The sequence below is a fragment of the Cottoperca gobio genome, chromosome 21 (assembly GCF_900634415.1).
Source record: "Cottoperca gobio chromosome 21, fCotGob3.1, whole genome shotgun sequence".
Classification (NCBI taxonomy): Eukaryota; Metazoa; Chordata; class Actinopteri; order Perciformes; family Bovichtidae; genus Cottoperca; species Cottoperca gobio.
Genome location: NC_041375.1, coordinates 12,145,164 through 12,167,800, shown reverse-complemented (window position 1 = coordinate 12,167,800; position 22,637 = coordinate 12,145,164). Strand labels below are relative to the sequence as shown.

General features: G+C 39.2%; 1 protein-coding gene across 1 annotated transcript in view; it reads left to right on the top strand.

The window, feature by feature from the left end:
• Positions 1 to 22,637, top strand: part of erbb4b (erb-b2 receptor tyrosine kinase 4b) — a 293,782-nt gene that overhangs the window by 216,373 nt on the left and 54,772 nt on the right. Inside the window, exons 11-16 of the mRNA XM_029458708.1 lie at positions 140 to 230; positions 2,324 to 2,523; positions 8,386 to 8,518; positions 12,328 to 12,421; positions 18,104 to 18,258; positions 20,558 to 20,602. Of these exons, the coding sequence (XP_029314568.1) occupies positions 140 to 230; positions 2,324 to 2,523; positions 8,386 to 8,518; positions 12,328 to 12,421; positions 18,104 to 18,258; positions 20,558 to 20,602 (718 nt within the window). The remainder of the gene's footprint in view (positions 1 to 139; positions 231 to 2,323; positions 2,524 to 8,385; positions 8,519 to 12,327; positions 12,422 to 18,103; positions 18,259 to 20,557; positions 20,603 to 22,637) is intronic.

Genomic DNA, 22,637 nt, shown 5'->3' with positions numbered 1-22,637 from the left:
TGAGGATATGAGAGACAGCTGATATTAGTCTGTCGGTACTGGTGACTCATTACAGTATAACCTGTGTACCTGTGTGTGCGTGTATGTGTGTGCGTGTGTGTGTGTGTGTGTGTGTGTGTGTGTGTGTGTGTCCATTTAGGCTTTCTGAACATCCAGTCTTGGCCTGACAACATGACAGACCTGAGTGTTTTCGCCAACGTGGCAACTATCGGGGGAAGAGCGCTGTACAGGTACCCACCTAAGAAGCTAAAATTGCTTTTCTGTGATTACATAATTGTTGGACTATGATTGTAATTTATATCATAGCTGTTTCATCACTGCCACAAATTGAACTCATTACTTGGAAAGGAAAGGCTCGCTGGTAATTATATGGGTTTAGTTTTATTTTCTAGCGAAAAATGTAGCAAACTAGCAAGCAAATATATATTTTTTAATATAGTGGTGATTGGATTTGTCAGCTATAATAAACCTTCGCACTAAATCAGTGACAATGTAATTGGGCTTCCCTTGTAAACAAACATGTTTACATTCAGTATTACGCACCAAAAAGTATTTTGTGTGTCCTTGAGGTCTAACAAAAGTGTCAAGGGTTTCCTCATAAATTATTTGCGAAGCTTATTATTTTTAAAAGTTTAAACCTGCGTTGTTTACATTCATGTTTATTCCTCTTATTCTGCTTTGCCTTTGTTGACACATTGTTATGTATCTCGTAGCATTATTGTGTTGGACAGTGGAAGTGTGTGAAAGCATTGGCTGAACTGTTTAGTCGCATCAATCATATACACATTAGTGCTTCCATAGTGCATGAGACAAACACATATAAAACATTACTCCATACAGTAGCCCCCACTAAAGGTCAACAACTCCACAAGACACCTTCGTAACAACACGCTACCATGAGAGAAGCTGTGGAGATGCCATTGTTGCACTTTACAACACTCGAAACAAGACAGAGGACTAAAGAGAGTAATGCCCTCTGAAATAATAATGATTATTAAATAATAATAAAATAATTGTGTCTAGCAGTAGGAGTTAAGCAGCTTAGTTAATATATTCAAATCACTTGAATGCAAATTAAAAGTAAATGTGATTTGATTGGATATGCTTCTAGAGTCAGTAAGAAATATGGTTTACATTAGTTAGTACCAAATAATTAGTTGTTTGGTGCGCGAAACACCTTTTTGTGATGGCTTTGTTTTGACATTTAGTTATTTAACCCAGTTGATACATAATTAATGATCATTTAATGGATTTTTCGAATGTTTCTCTTAAATGCGCTGTGACGTTTGGGTCGAAAACAGTGTGTGTGTGTGTGTGTGTGTGTGTGTGTGTGTGTGTGTGTGTGTGTGTGTGTGTGTGTGTGTGTGTGTGTGTGTGTGTGTGTGTGTGTGTGTGCGTGCGTGCGTGCGTGCGTGCGTGCGTGCGTGCGTGCGTGCGTGCGTGCGTGCGTGCGTGCGTGTGGCCTCCTGTCATTTTTAAACTGCAAGTGGGTGGAGTGAGGAAGGGTGGGGGCATGGAAGATTAAAAGAAAGAGGTAGGATGATGAAGACAAAACATAAAAGTTATGTTGTTGCAGCAGGATTTAACAAAGCATAAAGAACATGTAAACATGTGCAGTGTACACAAAGAGGACTATGGTGGAGACAATGTGCATCCTTTATCGGACGCCTGTGGTGTTGCTTAATGGTATTGTTTCTGCACGACCACATTGGAATGTTGCTACTTGAAAGAATATTAATATATTTTTAAATAATATTGAGCAACATAAATAAATAAGCTCCATGTCTGATGCTATGTTAGTGTGTTGCACTAATCATGTCCAATATGAACTATGGTAAATTCATATTCACCTATTCTGCATTAGCGTTTAAAATTTGGTGGAATCTTTTAGTGCTAATCAAGATTTGTCATGTTTGGGTGTCGGATGCGCGTTTAAGGGTTCGATACTAGTTGTTAATATTGCCATTTGTTTTATTTAGCATTAAACGCAATCCCTAAACCACATGGTTTTAGATATGTTTTAGAATAATGCATTCCAGGCAGCATTACATTTTCCTGAAAAGGTAGTTTGCACTGTGAACCCTATTTGTAGGACAAAAAGCCATTTGCAAGAAATAAATACAACCTTCATAAATATAATGATATCATGATAACATGACAGAAGAATAAAGAATATTCTCAGGCTTCAAAACCTGTGAAATAATTCCACCTTTTTCTCCTCTCCCTGTTCCACCTCATCCCATCTCTTCCTGCTTCTCTCATCTTCCTTCCCTTCCTGTCTGGCCTCCTCTTCCTCTCACCTCCACCAATGCTTCCCTCTCAGTGGGATCTCCCTGCTGGTGTTAAAGCAGCAGGGCATCTCATCACTGCAGCTCCAGTCCCTGAGAGAGATCAGCGCTGGGAATGTCCACATCGCAGAGAACAGCCAGCTTTGCTACTACAACACAGTCAACTGGACGAGATTGTTCCGCGCTGAAAACCAGAAGGTTCTGATCCGCAACAACCAAAGCCCACAGAAGTGCTGTAAGTTCATACCGAAACCATCCCAAACAATCCCTGTTGGTACAGGTGTCCCTGTACCAACAGAAATGGAGATTTGTTGAACTAGTTTGCCTTACTTTGCCATAGCACAGACCTATACCATTTAATTGCAATGTCGGCAGTTTAATTCCGCACTGAAAAAGTAAAGAAAAATCGATTTCTTTTTTTTCTTTTTTTAATTAAATATAGGAATTAGGCTTGGGACGATATGGAAATTTCATGTCATGATTATCCTGTCAAAAATAATTACAATAAAAATAAAAAGTTTCATGATATTATCCAGATAATTATCAAAATATGCTTAAAACTATTAAAATGGCACTAAAATAACTATACAAAAAATTATATAAACAAACAATTGAAATAAGGTAATCATAAATCATAAGGTTCCCCTGCATACTTAAATAATTTGAAAAATAACACATTTGTCTTACATGATAATATTATATATTTTTTTCAATCAAGCTCTATTTTTTACTTCACCATGATAGCGAACTAGACATCTTTTTCAAGTCATGTGAGGATATTCAGGATTACCTGCTAATGGTAATTCAGCACGATCAATTTATTGTGTGTTTTTTATCGCAATCTGGAACAACAACAAAGAAACTGTCCCATCCCTACTAGGCATACATACATGAGCCATGCAAAGTATCAGAGTTATCATAAACATGAACTGACAGTGCTCATAGTTTATTTGAACCTAGAGTGAGGGGGTCATTTAATAATGCAAACAAACTGTGTATCATGACACATTTGTCCACCGCTGGTAACTGTTAAAGATATGTAGATCCTAAATACAGGAATCATTCCCAATCACAATACTTTTAGTTGAGCCCCAAAAATAAAAAAGGACACATTTTCAAGAATGGAGACACTGAGCTGTGTGTTACATGTAATCTTGTTTACCAGCCCAGTTTGTTTTGTATCCAGTTCTGGCTGAAGTGTGTGCTGTTGACAAATATCATTTTGCCACTATCCCATCTTTGTCTCTTGGAATCTTAAACTCTGTGTCCAAACACGGAGAAAAAGTTGATAACATGTAAGACAGGGACCAGAACGTGAGCACTCAACAGTCACTGCTCAGCGTTATACACCGTGATGTAGTCTTTGTGTTCTAGTCATGCCTTCAACGTCAGTTGTGCTCCAGGCACCATCCAGAGAGTTTTCTTTCTTGTCTCTAGCTCGACTGTTTCTTGCTTGCTGTCTGAGGTGTACTGTATACTGTAACAGACACGATTGGTTTGACAGAATTTGGGATCGCTAACCTGACACAAATGTAGACAACACTCTAACTCTTAAATCAATGCTCCAAGTCGATTGTTTTCAGGGAAAGTAAAAGCTGCCAAGGCACTTAGATATACTGTTTTCTGGGTGAGGAAATCAGCACTTTTCATAACCTCACTTTGCTCCTGCAGAAGGCAGCATCGACACTGAACGTATAATAGCAGAAAAACGCTTGACATTTCTATTACTTTCTGTCTGTCGTATGGAGTAAAAGCTATGATCCCACTCATTTCTAAAAACAATTAAAAGAAATAATCCCATAATTAGACTAATTAACCCACAGAATCATTCGGAGAAGAAGAAATTAAATTAGCCAAATATCTAAAGTTATCAAAAAAAAAAATGTGTCTCTAAAAATGGATGAGATTTTATTATATCACTGCCACAAGTGCTAGGACATTATTCATTTATGTATAATGTTCATTAATGAGCCAGTATTTGCATTATTGAGTTGGCCCCTTTTCGCTGTTCATGTGCTCCTTTCCCCTGGGCAGTTCCTTGGCGTTGGGCACACACTCTTTTCTTTCTCTTCAGTGACTTTGAAGACTTGGGTGAGACTCAAAAGTCACACACTGCTCTCCTTGACATGGCTCTGCATGTGTGCATCAGACTGTGTGTGTGTGTGTGTGTGTGTGTGTGTGTGTGTGTGTGTGTGTGTGTGTGTGTGTGTGTGTGTGTGTGTGTCTACACTTGACTGAGCTTAGCGGGGAATAGAAAAGGGCAGGTCTCACACCCTTATGGGGGCAGCAAAGACAGAGGAGAAGTCTGCTTGTGTCCATTTATTCAGTGTGTGTAGTTGTGATGTAGAAACTTTATACCGTAATTACAGAAACCTGAAATCAAAGCAACCAGTTTCTTACAGTTGCACTTTCTATGAACTGAAATATTTAGTGTTATAGAGTTAGCTAGCACAAATAACAACATAATAATGTAATGTGCTATTACTTCTTATTGTAAAATTATACTTAATGGCAATTCCTCAGATTTCAGTCCTGGTTGATGACGACAGTCAATGTGCTTTAACACTCCAAGAGCCTGAGGGCTGCAAAACAAACAATTGTTGTTTTAATAAAGAAGTCGGACAATAATTGTCCTTTTTCCGACATTCTGTGAGCAGTAATCTGATTGTATGCTGCACACGTCATGAGTCTGCGAACAGCAGAATTAAAAGAAGTTACCTGACTGAGTTGCAGGTGTGCAGCCTGTCACCTGCAGCTCTTCATCAGCTCACTGTGGCTGCTCCTCACTCTTCTATTACTCCCTGCAATACATCAAGTTATGCTTTAAATGTCTTTATCTATATAAAGGAAAACTCAAAATGCAGGCGTCAGGTGACAATTAAAAATATAAAAATATAATGGAATATAATGCAGTAAGGCCCTCAGGCATTGTGTATTGCTGTGAAATATGTATTCGTCTGTCTATCAATAATTCTGTCCTCGCAAAATATTGATAGGGACACGTGCCTACCGTCCATATGCAAAGCTACGTCCTTGGTTTGCATTAGCAGTCATTTAATACAGCATGTTTTCCGGGACTGTCTCCACAGACTTCCAGTTCGTAATACTTCAAATTTATAAATATTGCAATTCTTCCATCACTGGGCCCTCTACGAGATTATTACTTAGAACAAGATTACAAAACTGTTCTTTTGGTCTGTCCATAGCCTCATTCATCCAGGTAGCCCACGGTCAAGTCAAATGATCCACTGGATTGATGTTGTAGGGTTGAAGACATTTCAACATTCTTCAAAGAAGTGTCATCACTTGAGCTTAGAGTTAGCCAAAACACGTTTGGCAGTACATTTATAAACTGGAGTTGAATGTTTTTGCAGATTGCTGTGGATCAGATTATAAATGATGCTCTGTCTGGACAGGGGGCTCTCCTCAAGTCTCTTTTTTGCATGAAGATTACTGTGTTTTTTTTCATTGTCTGCAATGTGCATTAATCAGCAAAACATTTTGTCAGAACTCGGATGAAGTCTGGTTGTGACCTGTATTACTTGCTAGCTCTTTTGAGTTTTGGAGGAACAGGAACAGGAACAGAGGAATGTTGTCAAACTTAAAACGTTGTCAGTAGTAACAACGCACACGAGTGATCCTATTGAGTCAATACCTGCTTTAGATCAACCAGACTGCTAACAAGACACCAGATGTAAAAAAAGAAGTATCTGCTAACTTTATACTAAATGTTAAAAACAAGCTTTCAGCAACTTCATCACTTCATCAGGGCAAATATTTAATAATTTGGAATCCCAGAGCTTCTGATAGGGTCCTTAAACGTACTGCTGCATGATGTCGCATCAGCAATAAAAAGTCAGTGTTTATAATGATGTTTTTAGAGTTCAGCTTTTGTTTTTTCCCCGTACGTCTTCAAATGGTCAAATGTTGTGATAGAAAGTGCACTGTTATTATTCCCATCAGTGACGTCAGTAGAATAAACCCGACCCAGAGAGCGCTGTTTTATACCTTTCTCAGTAATTTCTTAGGTTTTCTTCATACTTTGGGGCAGAACAAATTGCACCTTTTTATCACTAGTTGCTTCAACGTGAGCAGAAGTCTAATCGGCCAGAATGACTGAAGTTCAAATAACGTACTCTTAGCTAGTAAACCATTTCAGGACACATATAGTCCTACAATGACTTTTCAAAATGTCTGGTGTAAAAAACTCCTCCCCCTCTTTCTCTCTCTCTCTCTCTTTCTCTCTCTCTCTCTCTCTCTCTCTCTCTCTCTCTCTCTCTCTCTCTTCCTCTCTCTCTCTCTCTCTCTCTCTCTCTCTCTATATATATATATATATATATATATATATATATATATATATATATATATATATATATATATATAGATCATATTTATTATCGTATCATGTTCTCCTGTTGTCTTCCATGGGACTCAAAAAGGCAACTGACAGCTAAAGCCTCATGGGCTTTTGTTTTCCAACCATGTCAGAAAGATCTGAAGTTGGTATCTTTTTGAAGTGCTGTATTGTAAAAAAAGCCATCCAAACCTCTACTCTTCCCTTGTTTATTTCCTTTTTTCAGCTCCCATCATTCCTCCCTCTCCTCATCTTTCCCTCTTCCTGGTCAGTGTACCTACAGAGCTGGAAGCAACACTTTCCTCCTCTGCCCTGAAAAGCAACACTTCTTTTCTGTGTTCTCCGTGTATCTAAATCCTTCTGGCATTCTAATCATGGCTATGGCTGACACTGAGGCACAGCTGCTGGCTCACATGTGGCCAGGACCTTGAAAAACAGGCTTTTTTTATAACCATTATCGGAGCTATGGAGGAGTAGAGGAGAGGAGTGGAGTGGAGAAGAGATGGGATGATAAAAGTTCTGAATGTATCTGCAGTGCTGTCACTACGTTACTTCAACACTCATTTTCTAGAAACGAGTGTGGAAAAGGGAGAGAGAGAGAGAGAGGGAGAGAGAGAGAGAGAGAGAGAGAGAGAGAGAGAGAGAGACACAAGAAGATAATGGAAAAGACTAATGGAGTCTGTTGGTAGTTGGTACCTATATGAGAAATAGCGAGAACCGCATATAAGACTGTTCACTGTGAGTAGGTAATGCTCGTCTCTTTGTAAATGAAAGGTGACTTTTATAATACCTTCACTGACTGAGGCTTGTTTGTACTGTCTTTGCAGCTATGGATTTGTGTGTTGAAAGCCGACACTGATGCTTTTGGATTCAAGCCAATAGAACATCTTTCGTTCTAATATTCAATACCTATATATTTTAGCCCTTTGACAGCATCAATTATAGGAAGAGCTGAAAAGGCTGTGTTTCAGATTAAAGCCTTCAAGTAAATCCAGACAATAAGGTTTATTTTAATTGTATTTTTCCCTCTTACTCTTACTTAAATGAACGCGTCTGCATGGCATCTGCAGGTGCTTTCTAGGTCCCGCTAGTGCTTGGTCACTGTTAGCTCAGCATTTTTATAATGAAGCAGAACAGCGCTCTCCTTTGCTAGCTCCACAGTGAGCCATATTGCACAGTACTGTACACACAATACTTATACAGATCATTTAAATGAACATAGAACATACAGTATTCACTCACATTGGATAGCAATCACAGTCACGTGACTGAAAAGAGTTTATTAATTTAATGTTTTTAAAAGTAATTATTGTGTGACTGCTCCATGCATATTGTTTGACAATTTCTTCTACATAGTGTAATCAGTCAGCACATCTTTGAGCCGTACACCTATTCATCTATCTTTCTGCAATTACTCCTGCCATTGTTTGTTTGAGTCATCCTCACAAAAACACACCTATTATAGACCACCGCAAATTACCAGCCCTCCAGCTCTCCGGAGGCAGAGAAAGTAATGCAAAAATGAACCCTCGCAAATTGCATAATGCCTTTTGTAAATCTAGCGCCGTGACTCTTCATAAATAATGTGACTATTTTGGATAATTTTATATCCAGTTAATTTGGGGCAAATTAGGGTTTACTCTCTGCATCTCTGAGCTATCAAAGTACAACTGCATTCTACATGAATGTCATTTATTTTTCTTGTTTTACTTTTTTCTTTTTGTTGATGTGTATATTGAGCAGCCAAGGCGCGCATGGTGTGTAACCCAATGTGTTCGGACGCCGGCTGTTGGGGTCCCGGCCCAGACCAGTGCCTCTCCTGCAGATACTTCATCCGTGGACGAACCTGTGTGGCTACCTGCAACCTTAATGAAGGGTGAGTTACACATGCACATGCATACACACACTCCTGACTGGTAGATTACTTAGTGTGTTCTTCTCTATCTGTCTTCACGTCCTAATCACATTTAAAGTTTGCCCAAATTGGAAATAAGAATGAATCCAATCACTGTGTTTGTGCATGTCTTCATGTTCGTGACACTCACAACAAAAGCAAACCACTAAATAACTTAGCTCCTGCATCTTTTCTTTAAACTTTGTCTAGGTTGTGTAGGTTTGTCTAGATTGCGAGTCCATAGCCTGGTTTATTTCAGATCAGTTTAAATACTGTAGTTCACCTTGGATTGATAGCAGCGGACGGATCTTTAAGTAGACATTAGTAGACACTCAGAAATGGGCAGCTTCTATACTGTGACTGAATTCGAAAGTGAAATAGAAAAGCAAAAGAAATCATGTTTGTTTGTCACACAGGCACCATCAACATGATACCACTGCAACACTCAACATGACACCATTAGGTCAATAATAAATAAGCATTTCAAAGATCAACAGGTTCTCTGATCTCCCTCCCAGTCCCTCGGCAACACAATGTATGGTCAATCACAGACCTGGCAGTTGCTGTAGAAAAGTATTTGTCAAGTGTCTATTGTTGCCATTGAATACTTTGTGAAGTGATGAACGTGGTTGAAGCAAACTGTGTACAGTACATTAAAAGAAAACACAGCGCTGTGTCGATGCCAAGTAGGAAATCAACTCTGGCTGCGCAAACACATACAAACATGCACTTTTAGGCTAGGAGACTCACTGCCTGTCTGTTTAACCTTTTGTTATATTCAGCACACTAAGGTGTCTGGACCTGTGAATATATTTCCCTGGTACATTGTCTATGGAGGTTGCAGTTTGAATTTGGCTAAACACGTTATCAAATTACATCTTTTTTTGCATTAAATGAAATGATTACTGCTGGTCACTTACTGTAATTATAAAATGAAATAGCTTTTCGAAGCCTAATAAAGTGCTTTACAATGGATACCTTACATGTACGTTGTACTTTTAAATGGTTGGTTTTCACAGAAAGCGAGTTTATGGCAGTGGTATAAAAGATGAAGTAATTTACGGATTTCCAAACGGTACAGCGGATAAAGTTGGTGTTAAACAGGAAACTGGTGGCGACAGAATATAGAATATACAGTTTACTAACTGCAAAGAAAAAATGGGAATAAACTTCTGGTAGTGCTGCAGTTTATGCTTTTTTAAGATGTTTTTGAACACAATTATTTAACATTGCAATCAACATGTGATTTTGTATTGAAATTTGTATCCAATTTTTAAATGTGAAAGAGAAACACTGCTAAAACAGACTTGTTAAGTTATTTTAGTACATATTTATGAAAAATATACACATTTATAAGCACTATTGACAGAACCAATGCAGGAGTGAAGCAGCGGTAAAATTGATCTGGACAAGGACAAATATATAAACATGAATCGACTCATCCTATTTAGCTTTGAATAGTGGTGAAATGTTTAAATAATCCTCAAGTTTTGGGAGACCTGCTGCACAACCTGCTCATCAAAACTTAAATTCCATTTCAAAAACAGCCCTAGGCTCTTTGTTACAGCTTTCAAGTCCAGCAGTAATTTTTCTGTTTATTATGGATAATATTTAAGAGCCGGGGGGTAAAAAGAACAAATTAAAGATGTGGTGGTAACTCTTGGTTTAAAAGGAACCCCTGCAGAGTTTCAAAACAATTGGGGGCCCTTGACTTTAGGAAGTATATCTTGATGTAACCCTACCCTCACAATAGACAATGACAAGATCCGCTCCCCCGGTGAGTTTCATTAATAATATTTAGGATCTTTTTTTGCCTTGCAGAACTGCTGGCACTAGATGTTTTTAAGTTCAGTGCTTATTTGATCAAAACCACATTGGAGAGGAATGAGGAGGACCACGAAGGTGCCGTTAGGTCAGGGGGGCTAGGCGTGTCACTGCGTGTCACAGTCACTGCTTGCGCACGGGGCCACGCCCTGCCTACCTGTCCACCTGCACGTCAGCACCACCCACACCGTCACCGTTACCAGCACAAACGGCACATCATCGATCCAATATAGAGTTTCACTGAATCCCAACCCTTGCGCTGCCACATTGTGTGTCTCACGAGTCACACTTTAAATATGTCATATTTCATCATTGCCTGTGTCTTTCTTTGGTCAGCATGTATCTGTCTAATCAAATCTTCAAGTTGCCCTGTTGCACCTTTACTCGTATGTGGATTGGTTTAGCATTAGAGGTGCATCAAATGTATTAACAAAGAGGACAGAGGTTACTGAGAACTAAGTTTAATAAACGCAGCTTGCTAAAGCTCAAGGATGTCTTCTGTGTTTAAATCAAATGTAACTTAAGTTTCAGTTTGTGTTCATTCAACCTCACTGGTTTATTTAAAATGCATTCATACAACACGGTCAGAGAGCAGAACAACGACAAGGAGCTTGCATTGCCTTACTCCTCAAATGATTTGTCAACGGCTGTTGAAAATATTTACAAAGTCAAAACAATTTGGATGTTATTGTTGAAAATGCCAAACATAGTTTTATTAGTTTGTGTGAACATTCAGGTTTGGCAGTATGGATTTTTTTCCAAAAGCCATTTCAAATGAGTGTTTCATCAAATCCATATAAAGGTTTATTATTCACTGCAAATGTGAAGCTGTATCTTTGTCCCTCACAAGACAGAAAATACAGAAAAGCAGAACACAGCAGAAAATCATGCAATAGCCTATAAGTCTTAAGTGTCAGTGATATCTTCCAGCTATACTGCAGCCTTTATTATTTCAACCGGCACACAGCCAGACAAAGGCTTACCTCCCCTACCTTTTGGAAGGTTTTATGAAGGCCAGATGAAGCATAATTAATACTAATTTGATTTAGATCCCACTGGGCCAACAACATTTTTTTTTTTATATTGCTGAAATGGAACATTCTGTTTTCCCTCACTGACCAAAAGAAAAGTGCCCAAAAGTCTTTCTCCTTGTCCTGGAGTGACAAAGGCACGTGCCAACTCAGCCACACTGGTCAAATGTAATGACTTTTCGAGGCCACTCTGGTGTTTCACCAATATAAGGGGATTTCAGAAATTGAATAACAAAGGCACTTAATTTAATTGATTTTTGAAAGCGTTGCCCCCCCCCTCACATGTACTGACTGCACCTTTCAACTGCGTCGACCCCCTGCCTGATGGTATCAGTATTACAGTTAGCTGCGATGCCGAGTGTAACGGGAGTGTGCACGTGTGCGAGACTACCTATTGTTTTTATGACTGCATCAACGGACCTTTATTTCTAAAGTAAGCAGTGTAAGAAATGATGCTCATACGTGCAGATTGAAACAGACACATCCATCCTTTACTAATAACTCTTCTGGCTCTTTCGATCCTCCACCACTTCCTTGCTCTGGAAACGGCATCCTGAACTTGACTCAGACATGATTGATTGAAAGGATCAATTACAAACGTACGTTTAGCAGAAAGAAAGTGCTTAAAAGAGAACGTTCTGGAAAATAAAATGTGATTTTCCATAACAGAAAACATGAAGCTATAATGTGATTCAGTCAAAATGAAGTAATAGTTTTTCATGCCATTGTTTTTAAGTCAGTGCTGCATTACATTCTTATCAATCACCTCACACCTTCACTGTGTCTATTCTACTGTATGTATTGGCAGAGGACACAAAGCCTTGCTATTGTTGCATTTCAGAAATAACGTTTTGCTCCCCCTCTTGTCTTGAATATCACTCTCTATTCCTCAACCATCTTAATCCCTCTCTCGTCCCTTTCCTCTTTCTCTCTCAGGGATATTCGAGAATATGCCAACGGGTCAGTGTGTGTGGAGTGTGATGCCCAGTGTGAGCGAGCCGACGATGACTCTTTGACCTGCAACGGTGCGGTAAGTTTGCTCCTATAGACAATAGCAGGGCAGACTCTTGTGTGGGTTGTTTGAGCAGCTTGTTTATGTTTGATTGTATCTATTAATTAAAGATGAATGGTGGCAATATTCCATCATTTAAAGATGAACTGCAATCTCATGTGTTTTAAAGCTAGAAGCCGTGGATCCGAGGCTAATCTGACTTATAATGTGACAGTGAAAGAGAGCTGAAACCAAGCCAACGTTAAAAACACTGGCTTTGTAAATCAATACAAGATTAAGTATTTTCTTTTAAACAAGATGACTGATAATATCCTGTATTTTTCTTACTGTCAACAAATGCAATGAAAGACTAAAACCATCAATAAATTGAACCAACTAAAAGCAGAATCAGCTAAAAGGGCTAAATTGTTGTTTTCAGTGTTGAGCCCACAAAAGAAAAGTATTCAAGGCCAGAGCTGTGCCTCACTCACCACACTCCAAATGACTTGGAGCTGCAGACATTCCCTGTGGTCATCTTAGACTATGATTAATTATTGTATTAGCAGTCAAAGTGTGCCTTTCAGCTGTGCTATCGATTATGTCTCATGTTCCGTGTCAAAGGTAAAACTGATTTTCTTTTTGATAAAATCAGCATTATTTTCTCTGCAAATTTTTAATAGGGTTTGTATTCAGTACATGAACGCTTAGTATATGCATCTGTCCATCATCAGAAAAGTATTCCTAGAGAGGCATTCCTTCTTTTCTTTCTAGAAGTAATCTATATGTTTGGCATAGCATCCCCCAAACTTTTTTTTATTGCACAAGCTCTTTAAAAGATTGTTTGGTTGCAGCTGTAGAAAAATCAGAATGTAAAAGAAAATCTCTGACCTTCATCTCTTGTCTGCGTCTCCTGCACACGACACCCACGGCCACATGAGGCCCCTGACCCGGCGCTTTCTCTTAAAATCTTATCGCTCTGTTTGATAGAGAGCGATGATTTGCGACAGATGCAAGCCAGAAGGGCCATGTGCTGTCTTTTGTGTCCCATCACACTCCGTCAGATAGTTTGCCCAATACGGTTTAGCAGTCGGTTGAGTTGGCTTGAGTGTTTGTGTCTGTGTGTGTGTGTGTGTACAAACATAGGAAGCGGAAACCAAAGTTGGTTGTTGGCTTGAGTAGTGTGTGTTTGTTGTTGTTGGAGGAGGAGATTCGTTGGTTTGATTATCTTGGATGTTAGCTTGATGTGTCAAGTCTTATATAAAAGGTTAGATTAAATATGACTTTCAACAACTGTTTCAATATGTACTTATTTTGGCACCCTGTTATTTTCCATATACAAGTACTGTACAACCACATGCAGTATTACTGCCTTTGAGTGTGTCTTTGTATGTGTGTGTGTGACTTGTCAAGCTGTTTATAATGGAAATGTCCCAGGGTAACCTGTTGCACCACAAATGGATTACAGCAATCATGTTATGGCCACAGAGCCCATAGCAATTACATTACGGCTTACACACAGTGATTTGATAGGCCTAATGCCCTCTGCGACGAGAGATTGGAGATATGACTATAGCCATGAATACAGACTATGCTGTGGACAGAATAGGTGATAATGGTAGATCTAGAGCAGTTGCTGTTGTTAATCACAGATCCATCATTTCATCACCGGCGGGCACATTTATTACTGTGTCTTTACTGAAAGTGTCCTTTTGAATACCTCAAGATTTGTGGGATTTGCAATGCATCGCTGCAAAATGTCAAGTGTTAACAGACTGCATGTGTTCACCAGCAGTGGTTCTGTCTTTTTTTAATCTTCTGTAAAATTCCCAGTGCAAAGTAAAACTCACTCCTTCCTATTTACAGTAGCTACACTTACTTATGTGCTGATTTATACAATGTACTTGTTTTGATGGTAATCTAAACCCGTTCAGATCCCCGTCCTTTCCAACGGATATTGTAGGATGTCTAGATCTATGATAACTGTCATCTGACTCCACCCAAATACACCAACTTATTTGATTGGATGTCTGAACTCACCTGTAGATCGACAGGTGAGTAGGAGAAGACCAAGGGTCGACACATTGTCCTCTTCACTGGCAGTCAGAGAGGTTTAATAACAGCGTTGAAGCTCTGTGCACAGAAAAGTTATTACTGAAGATTTCTGACACAAATTAGTTTGAGATTTTTTAAAATCCTATCTGTTGAAGCTTTGTTCAGTTTATAAATGTCTTTATGTCCGTATGCTGTCATCAAATGCTTTTCTTTACACACTTTTCCTTTTAAAATAATCCTACAGTATTTGGAAACTGATCAATGTGTGTTTGGGAAAGATAACTCTAAACTAAAGACCTAAATGTCTACGGATGTAAAACATAAGGAAAGGAACACATTATATATTTCCTTCCCTCTCTTTCCGTCTCTTCTTTGTTCCCCTTTTCTCTCATCTAAAATATTGTTCTTTTAACTTTGAAACAAGCTGCAAATCTTGTCTAAAAAATTCCTCTTGTTTTTATTTATGCTATTGACACCTGTCTGTAAAATCCTCCTATGTTCTGTACACATAGCAAACACATTGCAGCTGATACACACACTTGCATGCAGTCACACGCTCTGAGGCACAAACTGTTTGCTTTGATAGTGAAACATATGATATCTTAATTAAATACATTTGAAATCTGCTGGAGTGGTTATGTACTCTGTCATGTTCATACGAGCTACCAGATACATCTCCAACTGTTTCCTTTCTGCCTCCTCTCTCTTCTACGCTTTTTGTCTCTCCACCATCATTAATGCTTATAAGTATTTTGTGGTTTAGTGTGGGAGTATATTTCAGATATACAGCAGAGCATGAGGATTATATCATAGTAGAATATATTGTAAATCATTCCTGATGTACTTGCCCTGAAAAGCCTTTTATGGCTGCCTGTTAAAAAAGTCTTGACTATAAGCTCTTACAGCGTAAAGATTAATTGCCAATCCTCCTGAGAACCTGGTGTTTGTGCATAAAAGGGAAGGAAGAGTGATAGGACAGATAGAAATATTAATTTACACACACATATCCAACAACATCACACACGGACTTCGGAGTTAAGCGCACAAGAGCACCAATTTAAATTTACAGCAGGGTACTTTGGTTGCGACGCTGTGCCTCCCTGACACTTTTTGTACGTCCCAACGCCCTGCTGGACTAAACACTGTTTGTTTGCTCTGTCACATAATTTAGCTTGCTGATGTGAGATGCTATTGGATACACACACACGTGCACATACACACACCAATAGCCACGGGTGGAAAGACACTCATAAAAGCAAAGTGCCAGGCTCAACGCTAAAGCCAGTGAGAGCAGTGAGACTTTTAATTTGCAGAATTATACCGGGGTGAATGCACGCACACACACACACACACACACACACACACACACACACACACACACACACACACACACACACACACACACACACACACACACACACACCAGCAAAAAAGAACACAAGCAGAGGCATTAGTATACACACACTCATACACACACTTATGCCTGAATGCAAGCTCATGCACAGACACTTCTTCTGGTTATGTATGAATAAGCACTCACACACACTCCTCCACTTGGCAAAAGATAATTATCTGCCTTCGCTATCATGTTTTTACCTTTGTCGCTTCTGTATTTGTCACGTAAACAATGTGTGTCAATGTATATGTTAATTATTGTGCAATTTGGACAATCTTATGTGACTCAAATGCATCGTTGCTTATTCAATTTGCAATTAATATATTTGTGCGTATGTGTTTTTATGTACTTAGTATTAAGTACAATTTTTCTTGAGTATTTTCATTTTGTGCTATTTATTCTTTAGGGAAATATTGTACTATTACATATAGTACAATATTTGTTGTACTATTAACTTGTAACTATAGCTGTCAGATATACTGTATGTCATACAGTATATCTGACAGCTATAGTTAGAAGTTGCATTTTAGATTAAGGCTTTTTAGTTTCTGACGCAGAAGTCTATGATGAGTTGTTACAATTTCCACCAAACATACATTTTGTGTAGTTTTTTATTCTATTAATCATTTCTCGTCCCCTCAGATTTATCTTGTGATACTTTGGAATAGATCATAGGTCTTCAACAGGGGGTCCGCGACCCCCAGGGGGTCCGCGGAGGTACTGCAGGGAGCTCGTGAAATTGTTTGTAGATAAAGCTAATTTTATTTAAAGAAATTAATAAATAATATATATAATTTTTTTATATTTTTTTTTCTTTTTTGCTTTGCGCATTCACATTCCCTCCACCGCTAGGACTTCGCTCCTGACACACACACCTACAGTCAGAAACAGGGTGGAGGAAAGGAGAGGAGTGAACTAAAAGAATTTTGCGCCACACACACCTTGGCCTGAAATACGTTGAAGACCCCTGGAATAGATGGTATAGATAGGAAACCTGATGCTTCAGTATTAACATTCTATTAATGTCAAATATAATAATGTATTCGTCACAGGGGAAATGTTACTGCCATATGAGTAATTTCACTTTTGAAACAGCACATTTTTATGCTAATACTTGTAAAGTAACATTTTGAGTGCAGGACTTTAACTTGTAATGGACTATGGTTTTCATTGTTACACTGGGACACTAGTTCCTTCACTTAGGTAAAGGATCTGTGTACTTCCACCGCTCGTTTGTGTGCATGTGTATGTGTTGTTTGTCAATAAGATGTTCCTTAGGCCTGTTGGTGATACGAGGCCTGTCTTCCTCTCCTCCCCTACCGCTTCCCTCGCCTATATTAGCACCATAAATCCTGTTCTAGGCGGATTGTTATGGTCATTGTGTGTGCTGTGAGCGATGGTTATTATCTGCCAGCTCCGCTCACACTGCTTTATGCGTCTCGTCTGCTCTTTCCCTCCCGTCCCTCTTTCTCTCCATCTTATTCACACTCCATCTCGCTCGCTCTTACTGCCTTCTCCCTTTCGCTGTGTTATTCTGCATCCATATCCTCTCTGTCTCCCTCTCTTATTACTCTACAGTATCGCTTTTTTTTTCACCTTCTGTCTTTTGCTCCCTGTTGTCTCTCTTTCACTCTCAAAACTTCGCTGCTACACAATCACAACAATGTAATCTATAAAGCTGCTAAGAAACCTGTACTTGGCAAGTTATTGATGTAGAAATATACTCATCAATCAGTCTACATTACAAACTGAGGCGGCCACAGCACATATTTCATCCCCTAAATGTGTGACACCACAGATTTGTCCTTAATGCCCGACTTCAAAATGCCAGTTATAACTACAATATATCCTCTCCACACACAAGATGTCAAAACTTGAGAGTAGAAACTGTCACCTACACATCTGTGAGAGAGAACTGGACTCACAGTGAACCTGTTGCAAAAATACACCAAAAATGTCATGAAAAGGTTTGCAGAAACTCTCACAGTTATGACTGCCAGTTGCCACCAACTTTAAAGTTTCCAAGTAAAAAGTTTTTTATTTTTTCAATCTAAATTGTCCTTTTATTATTATTGCTGGACGCAATGCTCAAACTCATATAGTGCATGCTACTAGTCATCATCTTCATAATAATAATAATAAAAGTTCCTTGCTAAATGGCAACGTATCACTTCACTGATGGTTATATGTGTGTTATTTACATGTTATTCAGAACTACTGTATTAAAATATTGACCTAAAAATAACAATGCTTTTTTCCCTCACTTCCCATAGGGCCCTGAGCATTGTGTGAAATGCCTCCATTTCAAGGATGGTCCTAATTGCGTTGAAAAGTGTCCTGATGGCCTGCAAGGTGCCAACAGCTTCATCTTCAAGTACGCAGAAGCCAACAACGAATGCCATCCCTGCCTTTCCAACTGCACCCAGGGGTGAGTAGAGTCAGGACAACGACTGGTCACAGGTGTGAGGTTCAATGGTCATTACTTCACAAGACGTAAGACATTTCTGTCATTCCATTACACATCTAGATGTCAGCTCCTTCAATCTATAAAAGATGAATGGAACCAAACGGCAATCATTTTACAAGATAAAACCAAAATACAAGGAACATTTCTTCAATTTGTCATCTTAGATGGTGTGAAAGGAAGATTAATCATTAATCATTAGACAAATCAATTGGGTGACACCCAGATCATTGTAGAATACAAATGTTTTTGATGGGTCACTTCAGTGGTTCAGGATTGATGGCACAAAAATGAATACAGGTTAACTTCCATTAACTAGGGTCATTACATAACACACAACCCTAACCCCGATCCTGCTTTAAACCTTTGTCCTGGCTACCTTTCCTCACTTGGTTGCTCCAGCTTTTATATCAGCAACATTGACACATTTAGTGGTAAGGTTAAGTCAGCCTTTGCGAAAGGATCCAACTTTGGTTAAGTTAACACGCAGACTTGCACCACTGAGTATTTGCAAACCGTCTTGACACTGCCTATATGTGTAATAGAGAGCTGGAGAGTCCAAAATGTATAAAGCACAATATTAGCTGCATTGCAATAGTTAATTTCATAAGAACTCTGCTCTTTTGGAGGCCAAGCTGCTCCACAAAAGACCCATGGTTTGCAGTCAGTCATGAGACAGAAGTTGATGGGAAGAATACGTCTGTTGAAACTGTGTTTACGTATTGCACTTGTTTAGTTGGCTATTTAAAAAGTACGGTCTAAATAAGTATGTACTGGGTACTAACATAATATTCTTACTGAATCTTCTCATTGTCTCTTTAAAGGTGCATTTGGTTTTCATGTACGTAGTGGTGCATGTCCGAAATATTCCTTTTCTCTTTCTATGTCCTTCAAACATGAAATGATAATCCAACATCTCGCAGGATACAACAGATTAATAGTGAGGCAAAGGAGAGAGAAAGAATGATAGTGAGAGGAGTCAGTGAAGTACCGTGCCAATCTTCATTGCTCACTCGCCACTGATCGCTCAGTGCAATATTCAGCAAAGGTTGGTAAGACATTGTTTTGTATTTAACTCCACAGGGAGTTTATGTCACTTCCTTGAGTGTTATTTCTCCTCTCCTGAGTGACAGCCTCCAGCTCGCTCGAGCATAACAATGTAGTCGTAAATGGAAAACACCGGGCTGACACTTTGTCACAGGTATAGCTTCATAAGCAGATCCGCCTCTCAAAAAAACAAGCTGGGGGAGGGACAGGGAAGGGAGAAGGGAGAGAGATAGACAGAAAGGTAAACAGACAGACATAGGGATAAAGCCACTATCCCTTGCTTTTAAACATTCAAAGTATCCTCCAACATTTTTGGAGCTAGTATCAAGACTGTCGAAAGCCACTAGTGCTCAGTGCACGTGGGACATTTGAGATATCAACACAGGAGGAACTGGTGACATTTCCACACACACCAACATCATATGTTTTGACAGACAGCAATAAAAGGTGTAGTGGACAGATGTGAGCCATCAATATATTCTGGTTTATGTTAGCTTGTCGAGTCAGGAATATGACCAGTTCATACTTTAATCAAGTTAATTGCTGGAAATCAATAAATTGACAGAAACAAAGTACTGCAGTTCCACTAAGATTCACTGTTGAACAAACCTCACAGTAACTGACTGTGACTGTACGTGCTGCAAACGCTTTTCATGACAGATTCCCTTTTTCTGTCTTCAGTTATTATACAGTCAGCTATCTAGACTTTAACACAGGAAAACATCCTGCCCCTAGCAAACAAATAAAAACACATCCTGTGCATCGCTACTGACAAAGAAAGAAAAGTAGTAGTTGGGAATACACTAATTATGTTTAATTACATTTTTATGAACTTCAAAACAGCTAATTTACAGTATTTATCTAATAGTATTTAAGTGTGTAATTTAATCTTATTATGTATTATTATATCCCTCTGTGCTAACGCTGCCAAAGCTCTGTGCTGTAATACAAAAGCCCTGCATTAAAAGGTGCAATTAAAGTGACCATGAGTGACCTCTCAGAGTAAAGTCTTTACTTCCCATTGTATAGGTTTCATTATGAAACAAGCTAAGTATAAAAAGGCTGTTGAGAGCAAACTTTCCGTTCTTCCTATTTGAATAACCATTAACCATTAGTTGCTGTATTGCTTTGCTAACTCCCTACACAGTCTCATCATTCTCAGATATATGGCAAACTATGACTGTTTGTTTAGCTTGTCCTCTGTTTGTTTATTTAGGTGTATTGGTCCAAGACTGCAAGACTGCATTGGCTGGATGGACAGGTACAAAATTATTTTCTGTGTATTGCCTTTCATACAAACACACCGACCAACATAATAGCAAACACCATGTACACACATACACACACACACACGCACACACCCACACACATGCACACACACACACACATACACACACAAAGAAATCACTGTAAGCAAAGTCTCTGATTAATGACTATGGTTCTAAGGCCCACAATTCCTGTGAGTGTTCTTAGGGCCTCTGTGCATGCGTGCTTGTGTGTGTGTGTGTATGTGCACAAGCAATTTGCCTGGTTCTTGATAAATTGATAGCGCTTTAGCTTTTCTTCTGAGGCTATTGGGGGGAGTGGGGGAACAAAATGCCGCTAACAGTTTACATCAAATGGATTCAAGATTTCATAACAGAAACAATTTGGCATCAAGTGGCGCTGAGAATTGTTGGGTGGTGTTTGGGGGATGATTTGTTTTTTGTTTTTTAAGAAAAAAACAAGGCTAATAGGCAGACTGAGCAGCCAACACTACGTAACTTACTGATAGGTCTGAAGATCTGCAGCACAACACTGCCGCCAAATAAGAACAAAGCCATGCAGAACAGAACAGGACAATGTGGTAAATTGGTAAAATACAACGTGTGACTTTATAGTCCATCAGATTGGAAAAGTGGAAGCACATTTAGACTATTAGATGTAGCAGCAGAAGAGGAGGCTTCAGAAGAAAGGGATGTACAGTTAGATACAAGCACACTGATAACCATTTAGTAAGTATTTACTGATCAATATTCAGCACTGAACCTTCTACTGAGACCAACATATGCTGTAAACATTCACGCGATCTGCTTGAAACCTAACCTTTTCCTCCTGACACAGTCTTTGGCACACTGCCAAGAGGATGAAGAGGGACCACAGGAGATGGGGAAATGTAGCTATCAGCTGACCTGGTGAACAGATCAGACCTTATCAGATCTCCGATAGCTAGGATACAGCAGTAGGCGCCCAGCTAACCCCAGGCTTAGCTGCCTGCTCTGAGGTGTCACGCATCTTGTAACTCTGTTACCTGTTGGAGGTATTGGCTTTTGAGCACGACTGAAAGTGGCTTATCAGAAATACGTGATTACACTAAGCCTTCAAAGGCTATCGTTTCACCTGGCATTAACATACATCTTGTGTGATTGTGAGCATATCCGATTAAACTGGATTAATCACTTCCTGTCACTTACTCATGTAATATGTACTCTGATAAAACAGATGAGTAATACCTCATCTAACATGTCCCCATTTGGTACTATCTTTCCCCCATTTAATAAAAACATGATCAGCGCTGTCTGCCTGATATCTCTGTATTCCCTGTTTGGCTCCTTGTGCATGTGATATTATATTAAAATGGATGTACTGGTGGAGAAATATCGCGTTTAATGTGGTCAAATGCATCGCCGACCATGTGGAAAGGGGGCTTGCTGGGCAACCTTTAGAACTCTCTGTCTTGAGTACATTATAGTATTGCTGTGTTTTACCTGATCACTTAGGGGACCAGTTAGTCCAATCTGCCGGAGAGATCATGTATGTGAAGCGTGCAGAATGCATTAGACATCTACACCGGGTCTTGAAGCTAAAATTACATTTCATCATGCGCCAAATCGTCTCTGACCTTTTTTGTTGAAAGTTATTATTGAAGAGTACAAGATACGGACAGACACTTGCACAGACTTCGTAGTATTGGTTGTACATGCTGTTGGTAAATATGAAGCTAAAGCCATATGACAGTTAGCTTAGCTTAGCCTAAATACAAGCCTGGCTCTGTGCAAAGTAAAAAGAAAATCTCTAATGCACTGTTTACCACTTTATATCTCATTTGTTGAATCTGTACAAAAACATAACAACATTTATTACAAAAACAGGACAATGTAGGGTTGTACAGGGGTTATGTGCCGGACTAATGACCAAGTGCAGTGATTTGCTGGAGTCTCATGTTTTCACCATGAACATGTTGTTTCATTTCTGTGTATGGACAGATGAAACAAAGCTGATGATCATTTGTAAGCTTCAGGGGGGCTGTTAACCCG